The 20,743-nt window shown below is 44.9% G+C and overlaps 1 protein-coding gene across 1 annotated transcript in view; it reads left to right on the plus strand.

Moving 5' to 3' along the window:
- apaf1 (apoptotic peptidase activating factor 1) overlaps nucleotides 1-20,743 on the plus strand; it is an 82,989-nt gene that overhangs the window by 6,824 nt on the left and 55,422 nt on the right. The window contains exons 7-18 of the mRNA XM_056276509.1: nucleotides 178-309; nucleotides 893-1,131; nucleotides 1,234-1,401; nucleotides 2,969-3,100; nucleotides 3,232-3,345; nucleotides 3,814-3,998; nucleotides 4,788-4,914; nucleotides 5,939-6,064; nucleotides 6,244-6,384; nucleotides 6,686-6,811; nucleotides 7,172-7,324; nucleotides 13,819-13,947. Of these exons, the coding sequence (XP_056132484.1) occupies nucleotides 178-309; nucleotides 893-1,131; nucleotides 1,234-1,401; nucleotides 2,969-3,100; nucleotides 3,232-3,345; nucleotides 3,814-3,998; nucleotides 4,788-4,914; nucleotides 5,939-6,064; nucleotides 6,244-6,384; nucleotides 6,686-6,811; nucleotides 7,172-7,324; nucleotides 13,819-13,947 (1,772 nt within the window). The remainder of the gene's footprint in view (nucleotides 1-177; nucleotides 310-892; nucleotides 1,132-1,233; nucleotides 1,402-2,968; nucleotides 3,101-3,231; nucleotides 3,346-3,813; nucleotides 3,999-4,787; nucleotides 4,915-5,938; nucleotides 6,065-6,243; nucleotides 6,385-6,685; nucleotides 6,812-7,171; nucleotides 7,325-13,818; nucleotides 13,948-20,743) is intronic.

The raw sequence follows: 20,743 nt of genomic DNA on the forward strand, positions 1-20,743 counted from the left end.
TTTATTTCATTCATTTCATTATTGTGTAGCAGATTAAGTGCAGCACATGTAAAAAAAATCCTGTAACTGATTAATTTAGTCTTATGTAGCTTTTCGACTAAGAGTCAAGTAAAGACTATTTGATCTGCAAAATTGGTACGTAGGTTTATGAAGCGGGGGGGGGGGGTTGTCTTGCAGGTGGTAAGTATGAGGTGGCGGTGGAGAGCGGACTGGATGAAGACAAGGCATTAGAAATCCTAGCTCTGTACACCAACAGCAAACCCCTGAATCTACCAGAGCAGGCTCGAAGCATCATCAGAGAGTGCAAAGGTAGAGAAACACACACACACACACACATGCTACGAGTAGTGGAAATCAATCAACCATTGTTGGCTAGATTAGATGCAAACAGGCATAAATAAATTATAAATTGATAAACAAGCACATAATGATAAATTCACAACTAAACTGAATAAATCCTTTGCAGCGTAATACAATATAATAATGTATCTTCAATATGATAAATTTTTGATTTGAAATGTATTTATTCTCTTGCACTGTTCTCGCTTCCGTACACCGCGGTTCAATTCACCATCACTTCTATTGAAATGAGGACACGGTCCTCTTCTGAAGATGTCGTGTCCCATGTGTCTACTTCACTGCGCTTGTCTTTTGGATTGTCCAACCATCTACAACGTTGCTCTAAATGAGCACAGAAAGTAAATAACATGATAATTTCTGCATCCAATTCTCATTGGTTTGACAATACAGCTTCTCTCAACAGTCAGCATCAAAATCCCCTTGTACTGAAATGAGAATTTATTCATAATGTTGAAATGAAGCTGGATCTGTTTAATTTGATGTTAACGCTTCAACTCCACCCTCCTCTCTGGTGTTCTCTCGTGTGCACCAGGCTCTCCTCTGGTGGTCTCTCTAATCGGGGCTCTGCTCAGGGAGTTCCCCAACCGCTGGTCCTACTACCTGCAGCAGCTGCAACAGAAGCAGTTCAAGCGCATCAGAAAGTCGTCGTCCTATGACTATGATGCCCTGGACCAGGCCATGGACGCCAGTATCCAAGTCCTCCATGCTGAACACAGAGAGCTCTACAAGGACCTCACTGTGCTGGAGAAGGACGTTAAAGTACCCGCCAAGGTTCGGCTTTGCGTCCAGAGCACGAAGCAGAGAACCCCATATTCATGAATAGAACATTGTTGAGTTGGTTTGGCCATATGTTGATGTCCTTCTTCCCCTCAGGTGCTGGCAATTCTGTGGAACTTTGAGCCGGAGCAGGTGGAAGACGTCCTCCAGGAGTTTGTCAACAAGTCGCTGCTGTTCAGGGACTGTCACCACCGGCCTTACCTCTACTACCTCCATGACCTTCAGGTGGACTTTCTGGCTGAACAGAACCGCTCCCAGCTAGAGGTTGGACAGGATGCAATGTACCCCACACACACACTGCAGATTGGACCCAGGGAATCTAAATGTATTGTCACAAGGACCTCAATATTGACAACCAAATTTCCTAAGAAAGCATGTCTGAAAGCGTAGGCTGTACTATGAAAGCATGTACTGACTTGACTTAAAATGGACTATTTAGAAAACCTACCAATATTATTTTTAATCTGTGTGCCTTAAGCTGCAGGGAACTGGAAAAGCTTTGGCAACGTGTCATGACAAATAACGGAAGTTTGTTTTCATCCAATTCCTGTCTAACCACAACTCAGTCTTTCGTTTTGACTTACTTTGGGGGAAAAACGGTGGGTTAGACTTAAACAGCCAAGAACCACTTTCAGTTTGACATCAGAATAAGTGAATCTATTCATAGCTTGAAGTTGCACAGACAGTCAGACATCATCACTTATCCAGGCAAGAGCATTTAGTTGACTATGATGTATTACATTGCAGCCTAGCAAATCTCCCAACTTGCCTGTCTGATATTAAATCCTGGATGTCCCAACATTTTCTTAGATTTAATGATGATAAGTCTGAGGTCATTCTGTTCAGTCCCCCAAATTCCATCAGCCCTTTTGGTGCTAATTTTGGTGGGCTGTCCAATAGTATTAAGCAGGGCTGCTAGGACTCTAGGGGTAATAGTCAGTGCTAACCTCGGTTTTGATAATCAAGTCAAACATGTTGTTCGGTCATTTTTCTTCCAGCTCAAGGTAATCTCTAAAATTAGGTCATTTTTAATAGTTGCTAATCTACAAAAAGTTGTACATGCTTTTATATATTCTTGGCTCGATTATTTTAACGCACTTTTTTCTGGTATCAGCCAGAGCTCCCTCCACTGTCTCCAGTTGGTACAAAACGCCGCTGCTCGGCTCATTACCGGGACAAAGAGGCATGATCACATCACCCCTGTGCTTGCCTCCCTACACTGGCTCCCTGTTAGATTTCGAATTGATTTTAAAAGTTTATTGCTCACCTTTAAAGCCTTAAATGGTCTTGCTCCTAAATACATCTGATTTATTGACCTGGTATATATCCCCTCCACCATTAAGATCCGCAGATGGAGCCCTGCTGGTTATTCCCAGGTCTCGGTTTGTTACAAAGGAAATTGTTGATTAAAAAAGGACAGGTAAACTCACCAGTATGGCAATTTTGTTTGTTTTTTTTAAGCCTGACCTATTATCAAACCACCGTGGTGGTTAAATTCAAAACAAAGTGGTTAAATTCAACCGGTTTTCTGCTGGTCCTTGTTAAGACTAGGTCATTAAAAATGTGCGCCTCCTCTGGTCAGACGAGGCGCCTGTTCGGGGGGGGGGGGTAGCGTGATCCTCCCATGCACTATGTCCCCCTGGTGAAACTCCTCACTGTCAGGTGAAAGGAAGCAGCTGGTGACGCCACATGTATCGGAGGAGGCATGTGGTAGTCAAAAAAAATTAGCAGTATCAACCAAAATGAAGCATTTTATGGTGATACATTTTTCAGCGATTTCGCCCGGCCCTAGAAGGAACTGGTTTTGTGGGAATATGTTTGTGTGTTTCAGAGCCTCCACACCAAGGTGGTGCGTCAGTATCAACACTACTATAGAGAGGGCCCACCCACCTCAGGAGACCAGGAGTGTCTCTACTGGATCAGATTCCTTACCTACCACATGGCCAAAGCCAACCTCTCCCAGGTAACACACACACATACACACACACACACACGTCATCTTTCACTTTTTACTCCCTCATTCTTTCTTACCTTTATATCTGTTTTTTGCTTTTTCTCTTCCTCCTTTCCTCTATTTGCCCCCCGCCCCCCCAGGAGCTGTATTCTCTCATGTTTTGTCTGGACTGGATCAGAACCAAGGCTCAGATAATGGGTCCAGTTCACCTCATCAATGACTATGTGGAGTACGGAGCCATTCTGGACAAAGAGGTCAGGAGGCATCAAAACCTCTTCTATAATTAATTCAAACCTTTAATGTGCTTTAGTAGGAATACCTCTGGGAAACAGTAGGCTGAGAAGTGTGTCTGTTTTTACCGTCCCGCTTTTAAATACAGAGGGAACCTGTCTATTGGGTTTAAGTTATAAACCTGTTGCTGGTTCTTCCCGTGACAGAATTTCAGCACACCATATTGTTATTGTTTTCCAGTTCCCTTTCCCGTTTTCCGAGTTGTAGATGTGCTGGTTTGGCGCTCGGCAGACATGGTAAAGCCGGGGGCTAGTTAGTTTGGTGACAACTGGAACATCTGTGATGCACAGTACAAAGAAAGCTGGTGTATAATTGTCACTAGGAGCAGCAAGCTATTATTTTATTGAGATATTTAAGAGGCGTGCGTTGTGTTTGTCAGTCTGAATACATTGGTTTTCATGAAGTGTGTCTGTAATTTTCTGCGCCCTCAGAACAGCGACGTACGCAGCCAGTTCCAGGAGTTTCTGTCTGTGAATGGCTACCAGCTGGAGCAGGATCCATTCCCTGACGTGGTGCAGCTGGCCCTGTCTCAGCCCCACTCATCCGAGGTCTACAGACAGGCTCTTCAGCAGGCCCAGGACAGAGCCAGCAGGGGGGAACTCTACTTCGACTGGCTGTATGCAACCAAGCATTTGTCCCATGTGCTGCTTTATTTCTGGGCTTTGTAGAGGAGAAGAGATAATCAAGTTTTGTGTGTAACAATTTTCTGAGCTGTCCCGGTCGCTGCTCCACCCCCTCTGCCGATCTGGGAAGGGCTGCAGACTACCACATGCCTCCTCCGATACATGTGGAGTCGCCAGCCGCTTCTTTTCACCTGACAGTGAGGAGTTTCACCAGGGGGATGTAGCGCATGGGAGGATCACGCTATTCCCCCCCAGTTCCCCCTCCCCCCTGGACAGGCGTCCCGACCAACCAGAGGAGATGCTAGTGCAGTGACCAGGACACACACTCACATCCGGCTTCCCACCCGCAGACATGGCCAATTGTGTCTGTAGGGACGCCCGACCAAGCCGGAGGTAACACGGGCATTCGAGCCAATCCCCTTGTTGGTAGGCAACAGAATAGACCGCTACGCTACCCGGATGCCCTGTTATTGGAATTTCTGATGTCTCTTTGCCTCTCTCCCATCCTTTTCTCCCTGTAGGGGAATTATAATGTCTGATTAATTACCAATGCAGCACAATTGTAGCTAATCACTCAACCCCCATCAGGTGTGCTGCTGGTGGGATAGAGCCACTCCCCATTCTCCACATCCAGCTTACATATAAATCACACCGCGCTGCCACAAGCATTTAGCCTTATTTTAAGGTTTTTGGCCCTACAAAATAGTCAGAAAATAGTGGTTAAAATCACTTTAGTCTTTTGCATTCTGGTTCACACTGGTCTTTGTGTGTGTTTAATCCAGAAATAAGACCAGTCTGGAGAGTCAGTCTCGTCTGGTGGTCCAGCCCCACCAGGGGTGCATATACTTTGCCTGTTTCTCCCATGATGGAGCCAAGATCGCCTCCTGTGGAGCCAGCAAGACACTCATGGTAAGATAATAGGTGTCTCTGTGTATGTCTTTGAGTCTATTTGTTAGATGCTATACCTGCTGGTAGTCATCTGGTGCAGACAGCTGTCAGTCGCAGCCCTGACGGTCGACAGAGAAACAGGGCAGCCATTGAGGTTCTGAAGTCCTTATACGTGGCGTTCAAGACTGCCAGAAAATAACTGGTGGGCATTTTAATTTCTTTGTCCTCACAAGCTCACAAGAAGAAACACTTAAGCACCATAATTGTGAGGTTTAAGTCAAACCTGCAACCTTGAAGGTCTTATTGTTGTTTAACTTTATTGAATGTTGGTGATTTGAGGTAATTGCATCAGTGTTTGACCACTCCTTATCCCAGAGATTTGTTCAAAATAAATTACAGTCTCCAGCACCGTCATGTCCTCACTTTTCCAACCAGCACACAAAAAAACACAATATTGAGCCTGGATTTTAGTTGTTGATGTTATATTTTCTGTTGGTAAACGGAAACAACAACTTTGTTCCCTGAAACTCACTGTGACTCTCCATGTCCCCATTTCCCCCTCCCTATTTCCTATTTGTTATGAGTTCATGAAGCTGTCAAACACAATGTACAGTATTTTTTGTTTTCCCCAGGAGAATCCTGACATTAATTATTTATATGATCTGTCAGTAGGGTGAGATAATTCACTTTTTTATGAAGCAAATCAACCATCCTTGAGAATTTTCCTGAATGAAGTTACAGTATTGTACAAGTTACAGTACAAGTGGTACAGTCAATACTATTTCAGGAACTTGCCACTAATTTTTCCTGGAAACAAGTAAAAGTATCTCACTTCATTTGCAAGTTGTTTTTCAACTGTCATGGGGGAAATTAGATTTTATGACTCAATGCTGGGCTTAATTATTTGTTAAGGTGATTATTTCTTCATAGTAACTTTCCCCTGTATCCAGTTGGTTCATAATTCCACTGCAAGAGGAGGTAGTACAGATATTTAACACTGAATGTAGCGGTGTTTTCGTGTCTTAATTTTTATCTCCGTGGTCAGGTGTTTAAGACCACTTCAGGTGCGAAACTGTTGGAGATCCAGGCCCATGAGGACGAGATACTCTGTTGTGCCTTCTCCCCTGATGACCGTCTCCTAGCAACATGCTCCAGCGACAGGAAAATCAAGGTAACCCGACAATAGATGGCTAGTAAGCACAGCGAGTAGTGACTTCTCAGCTTTGCCAACGTTATACTCGAAACCTCTGAAAATGTGTGGTACTCTAAATCTTCCATTTGTGTGTGTGTGTGTGTGTGTGTGTGTGTGTGTGCATGCATGCATACGTGTGTGTGTGTGTGTGTGCTCAGGTGTGGAATGCTGAGCGTGGCACCCTTCTGAGGGTGTTTGAAGAGGAGCATGAGGAACAGGTCAACCACTGTCAGTTCACCAACACTACTCGTCGCCTCTTACTGGCCACCTGCTCTAATGACAAGTTCATGAATGCAAAGGTGTGTTTGTATGCTTGTGCATCGTTTTGTAAACCGACTTATCTGTGTGTCCATTCTCAAGAAACGTGGTTGTAAAAAAGTGGTTTATAATAGAGGACGTTACATGAAGATCATATTGGTTCATGCAAATGATCAGGCTACTAACTGCTGTGAAACAGTTATCCCTCTGTCCTTTCTCACGCTTTCTTTTTTTTTCTTTTAATGTAGTCTTTCTGTTTTAATCTAACATTTTTTTCTGCCTTTGTTCCCAATTCTGTCTGTCTGTCTGTCTGTCTTTCTGTCTCTCTCTCTCTCTCTGTAGTTGTGGAATCTCAACAAGCCGTCCTCCCAAAACACTATGTTTGGTCATCTGGAGCCTGTCAACCACTGTTGTTTCTCCCCTGATGACACCTATGTCTCCACCTCCTCCACTGATGGCACCCTGAAGGTGGCTGGCCAGAGGAACCTGGCTGCTTTGGCCAGCTTTTAGCTATTTAATGTTTATCAAGGCTGTTTACCTCAAACTGTAAACATTTTACTCGGTACAGTTGGTGTTACCTTGACATATGCTAGATGTGCATATGTATGTTTACAGCATGATACAACATGGATACCTATATAAGGTTTAAAGTCCCTTGTGTCAGGGCTGGGTACATTCTATTTTATAAGCCCAGTCCCAGTTCCCATAACTTAATAGTAACACAACACCCGCTTTAAACCAAATGAGACCTTGCATAATAAAAGTGTCGATAGATTAGTGGAGAGGTTGTGTACATTTATCTGTTTTTGTGCGGCTGTGTCTCTCCAGCTGTTTGAAGTCTCATCAGCTAATGAGTGGAAGACCATTGACGTTAAGGGCCTGTTCCAGGAGGGTGGTGAAGAAACCGAGGTCCAGGTCAAATGTAGCACCTGGTCAGCAGATGGCAAACTTGTTATGTGTGCCGCAAGGAACGCTGTTTTTGTGAGTACTTGTATTTGGGTAAATGTGTGTGTGCATGTTATTTGAAAATGTGTTTTTTATGTCAAACGACTGGTAATGACACTATTTGCTATACTGTGTTGGACTGTGCAAAGAGGGGCCTTTTGGGTGGCGCAAAATCTGGGATCGAGTCAGCCTGTATAGCTGTTTTGGATGTTGATACATTACCATTAATTTATCCGAAGAAGAACGCACACACCTGCACCGCACCCCCCCCCCCCAAAAAAAGGGTTACACGATATGCTCACTGAATTTCTGAGGCTGGCTGATAAAATCAAACTGACACGAAAGTTTATGATGCCAATCCCTGTTGGACAAAAACTGATTTATTTCTAAGTCCACGTGATATGAATATTAATGCTAATGAGGAGAAAAAAATATTTTTTTTTACTTATTTGCAAAAAAAAAGCGTATTTAGCACCTAAACCTTCTCATGTATGAGTCAGAGACCCAAGCAGGGAGATGTTATTTAACTACAGCCAACCCTAGCCCTAAAGGATAAAATTCTTTTTAAACATTGGTTAAAAAGCATAGAGAAAAGGGTGTCCGGGTAGCATAGCAGTCTATTCCATTGCCTACCAACATGGAGATCACCGGTTCGAATCCCTGTGTTACCTCCAGCTTGGTCAGGCGTCACTACAGACACAATTGGCTGAGTCTGCGGGTGGGAAGCCGGATGTGGGTATGAGTCCTGGTCACTGCACTAGCACCTCCTCGGGTCAGCCGGGGGCACCTGTTCAGGGGGGAGGGGGAACTAGGGGAATAGTGTGATCCTCCCATGTGCTATGTCCCCCTGGTGGAACTCCTCACTGTCAGGTGAAAAGAAGCAGCTGGTGACTCCACATGTATCGGAAGAGGTATGTGGTAGTCTGCAGCCCTCCCCAGATCGGCCGGGATGGCCCGGAAGAGTGGGGTAATTGGCCAGATACAATTGGGGAGAAAAATGGGGGGGAAATCCTAAACAAAAACAAACAAAAAAAAAAGTATAGGCAAAAGTGTTTCACAGACAGCATACCAATTTGTTTTGTGGTCAACATCTAGCAACTTCCTTCAGCGCCATCATTTAGCGTATGAGACTTTTACAGCAAAAATTCCAAGATTTTTAGCTTAAGGAGGAGGTCAGAAAACACTAGCTGAATTAAGTTTAAATGATTGAATTTGTGACTTTTTAAACCAAGCCACACCAAAACGAAAACTTAGATGGAGCATGTGTCAAGTGTGGATGGTAAAAGACAGATGAACTCCTGATGGAAATGAGATGTTGAACTGTAGAGCATCTTCAAGCAGTTCCAGCAAATCAAACAACCACTCATAGAAACCACCTCAGCATCATGTTTCCCTACCTCCCCTTTCTCCTCCTTGACCTTTTTTTGGACTTCATCCTGAAGAGGCTTCTCGGCCTCTTCTAGGAAGAGACCTGGGTCTGCTCAAGGTCCTTCTCAGGGACTTTGTTTATGGATGTGATGGTGATGGATGTGATGGACACATTTGACCTGCCAGCACTGGGTTTTCTTCCTGCCTTGGCTCTTAAGCAGTTTATGAGAGTCTCCTCTCCATACACATATTGCTAGTGATTGGGAAAATGGCATTGGATTCATCATGGGAGGACCAGCTGTCTCAGGCTCCTCATTCTCCTCAGCTCCCTTCTCTAAGGGGACCCATTAGCATCACTGAATTATGCTATTAAGGGATGGTGTTATGTGAGATGGGCTTATTTTAATTCCAATATCTCACTCAATGCCACAAGAGGCAAATTTGTCACAAATACTGTTATTAAGGATATTAATTTACCAGTGTAGGTGGGAAAAAAATGTCTCATCCTTGATTAAAATTTACAGTCACAATTGGTTTTGGTTTCAACTTTAATTTTCTACAAGATTTATCTTTTAAATTCATTAAGATTAAATTTAAAATGACATCCCTATTGAAAACCATATAAAACACAGGCTTCTATATATACACTACCGTTCAAAAGTTTGGGATCACCCAAACAATTTTGTGTTTTCCATGAAAAGTCACACTTATTCACCACCATATGTTGTGAAATGAATAGAAAATAGAGTCAAGACATTGACAAGGTTAGAAATAATGATTTGTATTTGAAATAAGATTTTTTTTACATCAAACTTTGCTTTCGTCAAAGAATCCTCCATTTGCAGCAATTACAGCATTGCAGACCTTTGGCATTCTAGCTGTTAATTTGTTGAGGTAATCTGGAGAAATTGCACCCCACGCTTCCAGAAGCAGCTCCCACAAGTTGGATTGGTTGGATGGGCACTTCTTTGAGCAGATTGAGTTTCTGGAGCATCACATTTGTGGGGTCAATTAAACGCTCAAAATGGCCAGAAAAAGAGAACTTTCATCTGAAACTCGACAGTCTATTCTTGTTCTTAGAAATGAAGGCTATTCCATGCGAGAAATTGCTAAGAAATTGAAGATTTCCTACACCGGTGTGTACTACTCCCTTCAGAGGACAGCACAAACAGGCTCTAACCAGAGTAGAAAAAGAAGTGGGAGGCCGCGTTGCACAACTGAGCAAGAAGATAAGTACATTAGAGTCTCTAGTTTGAGAAACAGACGCCTCACAGGTCCCCAACTGGCATCTTCATTAAATAGTACCTGTTAGAGCCTGTTTGTGCTGTCCTCTGAAGGGAGTAGTACACACCGGTGTAGGAAATCTTCAATTTCCTAGCAATTTCTCGCATGGAATAGCCTTCATTTCTAAGAACAAGAATAGACTGTCGAGTTTCAGATGAAAGTTCTCTTTTTCTGGCCATTTTGAGCGTTTAATTGACCCCACAAATGTGATGCTCCAGAAACTCAATCTGCTCAAAGAAGTGCCCATCCAACCAATCCAACTTGTGGGAGCTGCTTCTGGAAGCGTGGGGTGCAATTTCTCCAGATTACCTCAACAAATTAACAGCTAGAATGCCAAAGGTCTGCAATGCTGTAATTGCTGCAAATGGAGGATTCTTTGACGAAAGCAAAGTTTGATGTAAAAAAAATCTTATTTCAAATACAAATCATTATTTCTAACCTTGTCAATGTCTTGACTCTATTTTCTATTCATTTCACAACATATGGTGGTGAATAAGTGTGACTTTTCATGGAAAACACAAAATTGTTTGGGTGATCTCAAACTTTTGAACGGTAGTGTATATATATATATATATGTATATATATATATATATATATATATATATCGCGTTTTTTTCCGAAACCGTCAATGGTGTTGAGTGCTCGACTAACGAGGAGCGAAATATCAACGTGGATACAGGAAAAAAAAATGTTTTAATGCATGGCAGTACAGGCCTGTTTCGTGCATCTCGCACTCATCAGCTGCTAATGTTTTTTTTCACAAAGAATCGTACAGTCACATTGCCCAGCGTCACGCCCCTAATTTCGGTTGGACAGTGACCAATCAGATGGGGAAACATTCAAATTATAACGGCCAATGGGGTAGGAACTTATGATGCACAGCAACCAATGGAGGGGTAGAAAACATTACAACCAATGGGACTGGGGTTTGTTTTGATAAGCATTTAGGGGCCAGGGCACTGCTGAAATGGTGTACATAAAAAATATAACAAGGTAACTTATGTGAATTATGTATTGGGGTGGTATTGGGGCACAGTTGGGAGGACAGGTAGTTAAAAAAACCCAACCATATTTAAAAAAATAAAATTTTATGTACACTACCGTTCAAAAGTTTGGGATCACCCAAACAATTTTGTGTTTTCCATGAAAAGTCACACTTATTCACCACCATATGTTGTGAAATGAATAGAAAATAGAGTCAAGACATTGACAAGGTTAGAAATAATGATTTGTATTTGAAATAAGATTTTTTTTACATCAAACTTTGCTTTCGTCAAAGAATCCTCCATTTGCAGCAATTACAGCATTGCAGACCTTTGGCATTCTAGCTGTTAATTTGTTGAGGTAATCTGGAGAAATTGCACCCCACGCTTCCAGAAGCAGCTCCCACAAGTTGGATTGGTTGGATGGGCACTTCTTTGAGCAGATTGAGTTTCTGGAGCATCACATTTGTGGGGTCAATTAAACGCTCAAAATGGCCAGAAAAAGAGAACTTTCATCTGAAACTCGACAGTCTATTCTTGTTCTTAGAAATGAAGGCTATTCCATGCGAGAAATTGCTAAGAAATTGAAGATTTCCTACACCGGTGTGTACTACTCCCTTCAGAGGACAGCACAAACAGGCTCTAACCAGAGTAGAAAAAGAAGTGGGAGGCCGCGTTGCACAACTGAGCAAGAAGATAAGTACATTAGAGTCTCTAGTTTGAGAAACAGACGCCTCACAGGTCCCCAACTGGCATCTTCATTAAATAGTACCTGTTAGAGCCTGTTTGTGCTGTCCTCTGAAGGGAGTAGTACACACCGGTGTAGGAAATCTTCAATTTCTTAGCAATTTCTCGCATGGAATAGCCTTCATTTCTAAGAACAAGAATAGACTGTCGAGTTTCAGATGAAAGTTCTCTTTTTCTGGCCATTTTGAGCGTTTAATTGACCCCACAAATGTGATGCTCCAGAAACTCAATCTGCTCAAAGAAGTGCCCATCCAACCAATCCAACTTGTGGGAGCTGCTTCTGGAAGCGTGGGGTGCAATTTCTCCAGATTACCTCAACAAATTAACAGCTAGAATGCCAAAGGTCTGCAATGCTGTAATTGCTGCAAATGGAGGATTCTTTGACGAAAGCAAAGTTTGATGTAAAAAAAATCTTATTTCAAATACAAATAATTATTTCTAACCTTGTCAATGTCTTGACTCTATTTTCTATTCATTTCACAACATATGGTGGTGAATAAGTGTGACTTTTCATGGAAAACACAAAATTGTTTGGGTGATCCCAAACTTTTGAACGGTAGTGTATATGTATCAGTCAATCAGATTTTATTTGTATAGCACTTTTCATACAAACAAATGTAACACAAAGTGCTTCACACAATGAAACAATGAAATCAATAAAATCTCTCCCCCTCACAAAAAATAAATAAATACAAGTACAGGCAAATTCTAAAAAAGTACAAACAATTTTAAAACTGAGTTAGTGAAATAAATAAATAAAAGTACCATAAACACTGATTAATTAAAAGTAACAACAGAGCAGAATATATAAAAATAGCAAAATATATAAAACACACACACACTCACACACACACACTATGACTTTAGCTGTAGGCTGTTTTGAAAAGTAAGGTTTTTAACCTGCTATTAAATGTGTCCAGTGTGGGGGGCCTCTCTCAGGTCCTCATGCAGGGCGTTCCATCTACTTGGGGCGTGATTAGAAAATGCAGCTTTCCCTGCTCTAGACCTAGCATGAGGGATGGTTAAAAGACCACTGCCGTTGGCGGTTTTTTTCCGAAAACGTCAACGGTGTTATAAGTGCTCAACTAATGAGGAGCGGAATATCAACACAGATGTATTGCAGTACATTGCACTGCAGTACTGCAATGTACTGCAATGTATTAAAACTTTTTCTCCTGTATCTGTGTTGATAAAGTATATATATAAACATAAGAGTAATGGAATACATACATATGTGTGAATGAGAGGGAGTACAGTGGGGAGATGAGGATGCAAGGAGTAGAGGTGACGAAGGCGTGTGAGTTTAAATACTTGGGCTCAGCTGTTCAAAGTAACGGGGAGTGCAGAAGAGAGGTGAAGAAGAGAGTGCAGGCAGGGTGGAGTGGGTGGAGAAGAGTGTCAGGAGTGATTTGCGACAGAAGGGTACCAGCAAGAGTGGAAGGGAAAGTTTACAAGATGGTAGTGAGACCAGCTATGTTTTATGGCTTGGAGACAGTTGCACTGATGGAAAGACAGGAGGTGGAGCTGGAGGTTGCAGAGTTGAAGATGCTAAGATTTTCATTGGGATTGATGAAGAAGGACAGGATTAGCAACGAGTATATTAGAGGGACAGCTCAGGTTGGATGGTTTTGGAGAATAAACAAGAGAGGCAAGATTGAGATGGTTTGGACATGTGTGGAGGAGAGATGCTGGGTATATTGGGGGAAGGATGCTGAATATGGAGCTGCCAGGGAAGCGAAAAAGAGGAAGACCAAAGAGGAGGTTTGTGGATGTGGTGAGAGAGGACATGCAGGTGGCTGGCGTGACAGAGGAAGAGACAGAGGACAGGAAGAGATGGAAACGGATGATCCACTGTGGCGGCCCCTAACGAGAGCAGCCGAAAGTAGTAGTAGTAGGTTGAACATTAAGAGTAAACTACTGTGTGTATCTCTGTTTTGGGATTAGTTAGATTTCCACTTCATCAATAACCAATGTCTATCTTTAATGATGGAGTAGCATTTTAGCTGTCCCAATAGTCTCCACTTTTCCTTGCTTTCTCCTCTCCTCCCTTCCCACACTTCCATTCCTCCGGCCTGGAAGTGACTTGGAGGAGACAAGTGGTAGTCTAAAAGAGGAGGATGATAATGTTTCCCCCATATTTTTCCCCAGGGGTTTGCGGTGGAGACGACAGACATGCTGCTGGAGATCAGGACCAATCGTCTGAGCACAGTGCAGTACTGCCATGCCTGCCCCACCAGCAACCTGCTGGCTATTGCTGTCTCACACTACAATGTGGAGGTAACACACACACGCACGCATGCGCGTTTTTTTGTGTGAATGGTAAACGTAAGGAATGGAGTTTTGAAGCGCTGCCTTTATGCTGGCTCTATTCAGACTCTCTCGATATTACCCTCACAGTAAAAAGAAGAATTTTATGGGCGTCCAGGTAGCATGGTGGTCTATTCCATTGCCTACCAACACGGGGATCGCTGGTTCGAATCCCCGTTTTACCCCTGGCTTGGTCGGGCGTCCCTACAGACAACTGTGTCTGCAGGTGGGAAGCCGGATGTGGGTATGTGTCCTGGTCGCTGCACTAGCGCCTCCTCTGGTCGGTCGGGGTGCCTGTTTAGGGGGGAGGGGGAACTGGGGGGAAGAGCGTGATCCTCCCATGCGTTCCATCCCCCTGGTGAAACTCCTTACTGTCAGGTGAAAAGGAGCAGCTGGCGGCGACTCATGTATCGGAGGAGGCATGTGGTAGTCTGCAGCCCTCCCCGGATCGGCAGAGGGGGTGGAGCAGCGACCGGGACGGCTCGGAAGAGTGGGGTAATTGGCCAAGTACAAGTGAGGAGAAAAGGGGAGGGGGGAATATATATATATATATATATATATATATAAAACGGGAGTATATAGCATTGTATATGGACATGATGGGTTGTGGAGTTGTGGTAGTATAGTGTATGGGCAATATAGTATATAAGCAATGGTATAATATATGGGCATAGGTTGTTGATTACTCAACCATAATCAAACTCTGTATAATAGTGACATACCTGTTGTGCATACATGCTTGCCTCCAATGTACTGTTGTTATTCCATTTATTTCTCCTTTCTTTTTGTTTGTTTTTAGGGGTCCAAGCAGCGAAGCTGGTGGAACCCTATTGTATTTGTTAGAATTATTATTATTTTTCTCCGCTAAAAGTGTGTGAGGCTCAGCAACCGTAAGTCCTAGACCAGGGGTCTCCAACACGTCGCTCGCGAGCTACCGGTAGCTCGCGGCCCCTTTTCAAGTAGCTCGCCAAAGGGTTAATGAATCTTTCATAAATTTGAAAACTTTTTTTTTTATTATTTCTGATTTTCTCCCAATTTAGTGGCCAATCGCTCCCTATTTTAGTTCCAACACCCATCCTCGTACTACATGCGTTCGCCAACTGCATCTCTCCGGCCGGTAGTCTGGAAGGAGACGCCTCGCCACTTCCGTTACAAGGCGAATCCATGCCGAACCATCCCACCCCACACCACACACAGAGACGCGTTCATGTGACAAACACAAGCCGACTCCGTCCCCCTCCCGAAGACAGCGCTGCCAATTTTTGCTGCTTCATCGAGTCCGGCCATAGTCGGATCTGTCGAGACCGAAGCGCGAACCCCTGTCCCCAGTGGACAACTGCATCGACACAAAACCGACCGACGCTTAGACCGCTACACCACCGCGGACTATAAATTTGAAAACTTGATGAGTCAAATTTGTTTGGTCACTTGGAAAACCTGCTTACATTTCTAGCCAATCAAATTCACAGGTGTCCCGCCCCCTCCTTACACAAAATTATTATTGGCCAATTAGTTGTCAATCAAACAGTTGCGCTGCTGTCAAGCTTGATGAGTCAGTGGTGATGTGAGACGGACAGTAACCATGACCGCGGCAGCTGCCCATACCAGTAGGAGGCTAAAAACTTACTGTAGCGAATTCGGGGGACAACGCAACCACAGGAACTGCCGCGGCCGGGAAGCGAACCCGTATCGCCCGCACCGCAGGAGACATCGCTAACCGCTCGACTAAAGGGTCAGACCCACCAGCCAGCGGCCAGCTTGTGTACTAATCCATGCACGTTACACTACCCCCCCTCCTTCGGGAAGCGCGTCCCCGCGTTTAAGCATATCAGCTCCTTCACGCCTCAGGGCGAATACGCTTCCGATGGCCTTACGGTCGCTCCATCCCACTTCTGACACCCATGTAGCGAATTCGGGGGACAACGCAACCACAGGAACTGCCGCGGCCGGGAAGCGAACCCGTATCGCCCGCACCGCAGGAGACATCGCTAACTGCTCGGCTAAAGGGTCAGACCCGCCAGCCAGCGGCCAGCGTGTTGTCGTATTGTCTTACATGCCTTATCATTCCAGTAGGTGGCAGTAGCGCCTAGCACTACAGACTGTACGTGTTGATATGTGCATGTCCCTGAAGAAGAGTTCCGAGTACAAGAAGTTGAAACTACACCCTGCGTTGTCCGTCTGCTCTTTTCATGCTAACGGTACTACTCAACATATTGGCGACGAGGATGGGATAATTATGGCCCTGCTAGGTATTTCGCCACCTCCGGCATTTTTACACAGCCCGGGTGTGCCCACTGTCCACTTTGATACGTGGATTCGTATGTTTGATAACTACGTGATGGCTCTTGCTGACAAGATGGAAGACAAGAGGAAGCACGCCCTGCTAATTCATACAATCGGTGCGGAGGCACAATGCATTTTTTATACACTGCCAGTCGATAGTGACTCTTATGCAGATGCTTTGAAAGCATTGAAAACTTATTTTGTCCCGAAGTTGAATGTCGTGGCAGAGAGAAATAAGTTTCGACAGAGATCTCAGAGGACTGGTGAGTCTACTGCAGAGTTTGCTGCTGCCCTGCATGAACTCGTTGCTACATGTGAGTTTGGCGGGCTTGCTGACGATATGATGAGAGATCAGATTGTTGAAAAGACGAACAATGCTAGGATTAGAGAACGTATGCTGCTTGAGGGAAATCTGACTCTGTAGAAAGCCATTACAATTTCATGCCAGATAGAACATGCAGTAGCTGGGGCTAAAGCGATGACCACTACACACCATGGAGCGTCAGCAGAAGTCGGCATGGTGCGTGGGGGGTCTACGTTCCGAGGCGGGAAACACAGACGTCCACAGAAGCCTTCGCCCTCCGCTTCCCGCCCTCCTTCCAACGCGGCTGCTGCTGGTAAGAGTTGCTACCGGTATGGCTCCACAAACCACCTAGCAAATGACCCCAAGTGCCCAGCTAAATCAGCCATTTGTCGACAATGTAACAAGAATGGACATTATGCCAGATTCTGTAAAAGCAAGTCTGCGTCACAAAATGTGAGGGAAGTGTCCACTGCTTCCACTGAGAGTGTTGACACTGTGACAGTGCTACACATTGATGAGAATGACGTGACACAGTGCAATAAGCTGATGTGCTGTGTCTCCCTGGAGGCTTCCAGCGGCCCCACAATTACTACTGATTTGATAGTAGATACTGGGTCTGGCGTTTCCACCCTTTCTGAGCACATATACAGAAATCACTTCAGTCATGTGACCCTTTCAAAGCCCGAAAGAAGACTTACCACTTACACACAGAAACCCATACAGGTGCTTGGTTGCATGGAGCTGAAAGTGACTTACGAGACAAACAGTGCATCTACACGCATTCATGTGGTGCCAGCGGGAACGCCCATATTGGGCATGGACCTCTTCAATGCGCTATGGCTACAAATTTCAGATGGTAAAGTGTCTTAGTAAAACCCTACCTGTTACAAACCCTACTGTTCCCGTACACTACACTACTGTCAACATGGAGCCAACTGTCAATGCAGAGAGTACTGGGACAGTTAGAGGCTTCGTCCACAAAATGAAGGTGAGATCTGATGTGCAGCCTGTGCAGATGAAGCTGTCGCGCCTGCCCCTGCCTGTCCTTGACCAACTGGAGTTGGAGGAGGACACTATAGCGCTAGTAACTGTTGATCTTACCTCTCTTACAGCTGACCAATTACGCACTGCCTACACAGACTGCCCTGTTTTGCAGCAGGTCACCAAGCACGTTCGCCAGCGGTGGCCACGCACTTCTAAGGGCCTGGACCCGGCCCTGTTGCCCTATTATCGTGTACGCACTGAGTTGGCTGAGCTGGATGGCTACCTGATACGTGGCACTCACCGTGTGGTGATTCCCCCGGCTCTTCAGTCACAACTCATACAGCTGGCTCACAATACTCACCAAGGCATCGTCAGGACCAAACAGAGGCTGAGAGACCTCTACTGGTGGCCTGGAATGGACTCTGATGTTGAAACTGCCATCAAGTCGTGTGCTACCTGCTCCCAGCATGACAAAACAGCCAAAACACGAGCTGCTCCCCTGCAACCTGTTGCCTTTCCCAATGCTGCCTGGGAAAAGCTCGCTATGGATATAGTGGGTCCGTTTCACTCTGCTTCCCCTGACTGCCGGTTTGCTATCACATTAGTGGACTATTACAGCAAATGGCCAGAAGTGGCTTTCACATCAGATGTGACGTTTGCCACTGTCATAACCTTCCTGTCCACCGTCTTCAGCCGTGAGGGCAACCCCCTCGAACTAGTCACTGACAATGGCTCCTCCTTTGTGTCTGCTGAGTTTGAGGCTTACTTGGCAGCCCAAGGCATTACACACTGCCGCAGCTCTATCTACTACCCTCAGAGTAATGGAGAGGTTGAGAGGTGGAACAGAGTATTCAAAGACTGTCTCCAGACGGCTGACATCGAGGGCAAGCCCTGGAAGCCCTTTGTCACTGATTTTCTTCTGACGTACCGTGCCACTCCCCATGCAGTGACTCAAATCTCTCCTGCCGAGCTGCTACGCCGTCGTCCTTTCCGCACCATCCTGAACATCGAAGGTCTCTCACCCCCTCCTGCCTCTACTCGGCGTGACACCGTGGCGCTGAAGCAAGCCAAAGTGAAGAAATACACCGATGAGCGTCGAGGTGCACGGTCTCCTACATTCCAGTGTGGATCGTATGTGCGGGTTAGGAAGCCCAGGATCACAAAGAAAGGACACTTCATGTTCACACAGCCCTTCCAGGTGGTGGCTCAGAGAGGCCCTGCAACCTATGAATTGTCTGACGGTAGGGTGTGGAATGCCATGCACCTGTCACCTGCCTCTGTCCCAGCCTCTGCTGCACACTCACAGCCCACTGTCCAGCCAGAGGATGTTTACATGCCCCCTCCTGCTGCCCCGCCTCCTCGAGCATCTCCTGTTCCCCAGCGAGGCCGCAGGCAAGTTCGCCCTCCTGCTTGGTTGGAGGACTATGTACCCTAAGCTTTTCAGAGGGGCAGGTTGGGTGTGTAATGGACTGTGTTATGGACTGTTACACTTAATATGTTTTCACCTTAAAAAAGGACTGTTGCACTTTCATATGTTTGTAATATCAGCAACAAAAGAAGAAAAAGTAATTGGTATTGAAAAGGGAAAGTAAGCAAATATACTGTCTTGTATAAGGTGAATTTGAAAAAATAAGAAAGGACACCTGTCTTGTCTGTTTGTTGGTTGGTAAATACACTGTTCATGTGTTATCACGAAGTAATCTATGGCAAATGCACTGACATTCTGATAAGATGTTTTAGTTACAGTGATGACTGCACTTTCAGTTTAAAATTGATATGCAATATTTTTGACATATATTTGATATGCTATATAAGCTACTTTCAGTTACAAATGGTTTACAAGTCAGAGTCGTTTACTTAGTGTTCATTCAAAACACGGTTTATTGCAGGAACGTTATTCTTAAAAGAGAGGGATATGTGGTATTGTCTTACATGCCTTATCATTCCAGTAGGTGGCAGTAGCGCCTAGCACTACAGACTGTACGTGTTGATATGTGCATGTCCCTGAAGAAGAGTTCCGAGTAAAAGAAGTTGAAACTACACCCTGCGTTGTCCGTCTGCTCTTTTCATGCTAACGGTACTACTCAACACGTGTCTACTTATCCATGCACGTTACAATACTATTCTCACGAAGAGCGGGAAACAGAGTTTTGTTTCACGAATGTAAACGACAAGTGTGTGTGTCTGATGTGCGGAGCTAGCGTGTCAGTGGGTAAAAGATGTAACGTGGAGCGCCATTTCACCGAAGTCCACAGCAAGTTTTCACGGGACTTTGCTGCAGGTAGCAGCGTACGAAAAGAGAAGATAAAGGAGCTGAAAACTACGCTTCACAGACAACAGTCTCTGTTCACAAGACCAATGAAGAAGAAGGCCAGAGCAGCAACGGAGGCTTCGTTTAAAGTGGCGCACATCTTAACCAAGCACAAAAAGCCCTTCACCGATGGCGGGGTTGTAAAGGAGGCTATGACTGCGGTGGCTGACACGTTATTCAGGGACCATAAAAGTAAGACAGGAATGTTGTCTGCTATTGCCCATGTACAACTTGGTGCTAATACTGTGGCAAGGAGCGCGTCTGCGCTGTCTGTGGATGCGGGAAAACAGCTGGACTCGGACACGAACAGGTGCAAATGGTTTTCAATTCAGTGTGATGAGTCTGTCGACTCCAGCGATGCAGCCCAGCTAGCTGTTTTCTTTCGGATGGTGTTTGATGACTTTTCCACCAAAGAAGAGTTTTTGACCTTACTTCCACTGAAAACCACAACCAGGGGAGTTGATATTTACCATGCAGTGAAGGACTACTTTGTACGAAAAAAGATCCCTATTGAAAAGCTGGTGTCTGTAACAGCTGATGGAGCCCCTGCTATGACAGGTCGTCACTCAGGATTTATTGCGCACTGCAAAGCGGACCCGGACTTTCCAAAGTTTCTGAACTATCACTGCATCATTCACCAACAGGCTATATGCGCAAAAGTTATGGAATTTGACCGTGTGATGGCGCCTGTTGTTAAGATCATCAACTCCATTCGAGCAAAGGCTAAGCAACACCGGAGCTTCAAGCTGCTGCTGGAGGAATGCTCTGCGGAGTATGGGGATCTCCTCCTCCACTCTGAAGTCAGGTGGCTAAGTCAGGGTAAGATACTACAGCGCTATCTTTGCTTGCTGGGTGAAATCAAGGCATTTATGGAAACGAGGGAG

Source organism: Lampris incognitus, chromosome 3 (genome assembly GCF_029633865.1).
Source record: "Lampris incognitus isolate fLamInc1 chromosome 3, fLamInc1.hap2, whole genome shotgun sequence".
In the NCBI taxonomy this organism is placed as follows: Eukaryota; Metazoa; Chordata; class Actinopteri; order Lampriformes; family Lampridae; genus Lampris; species Lampris incognitus.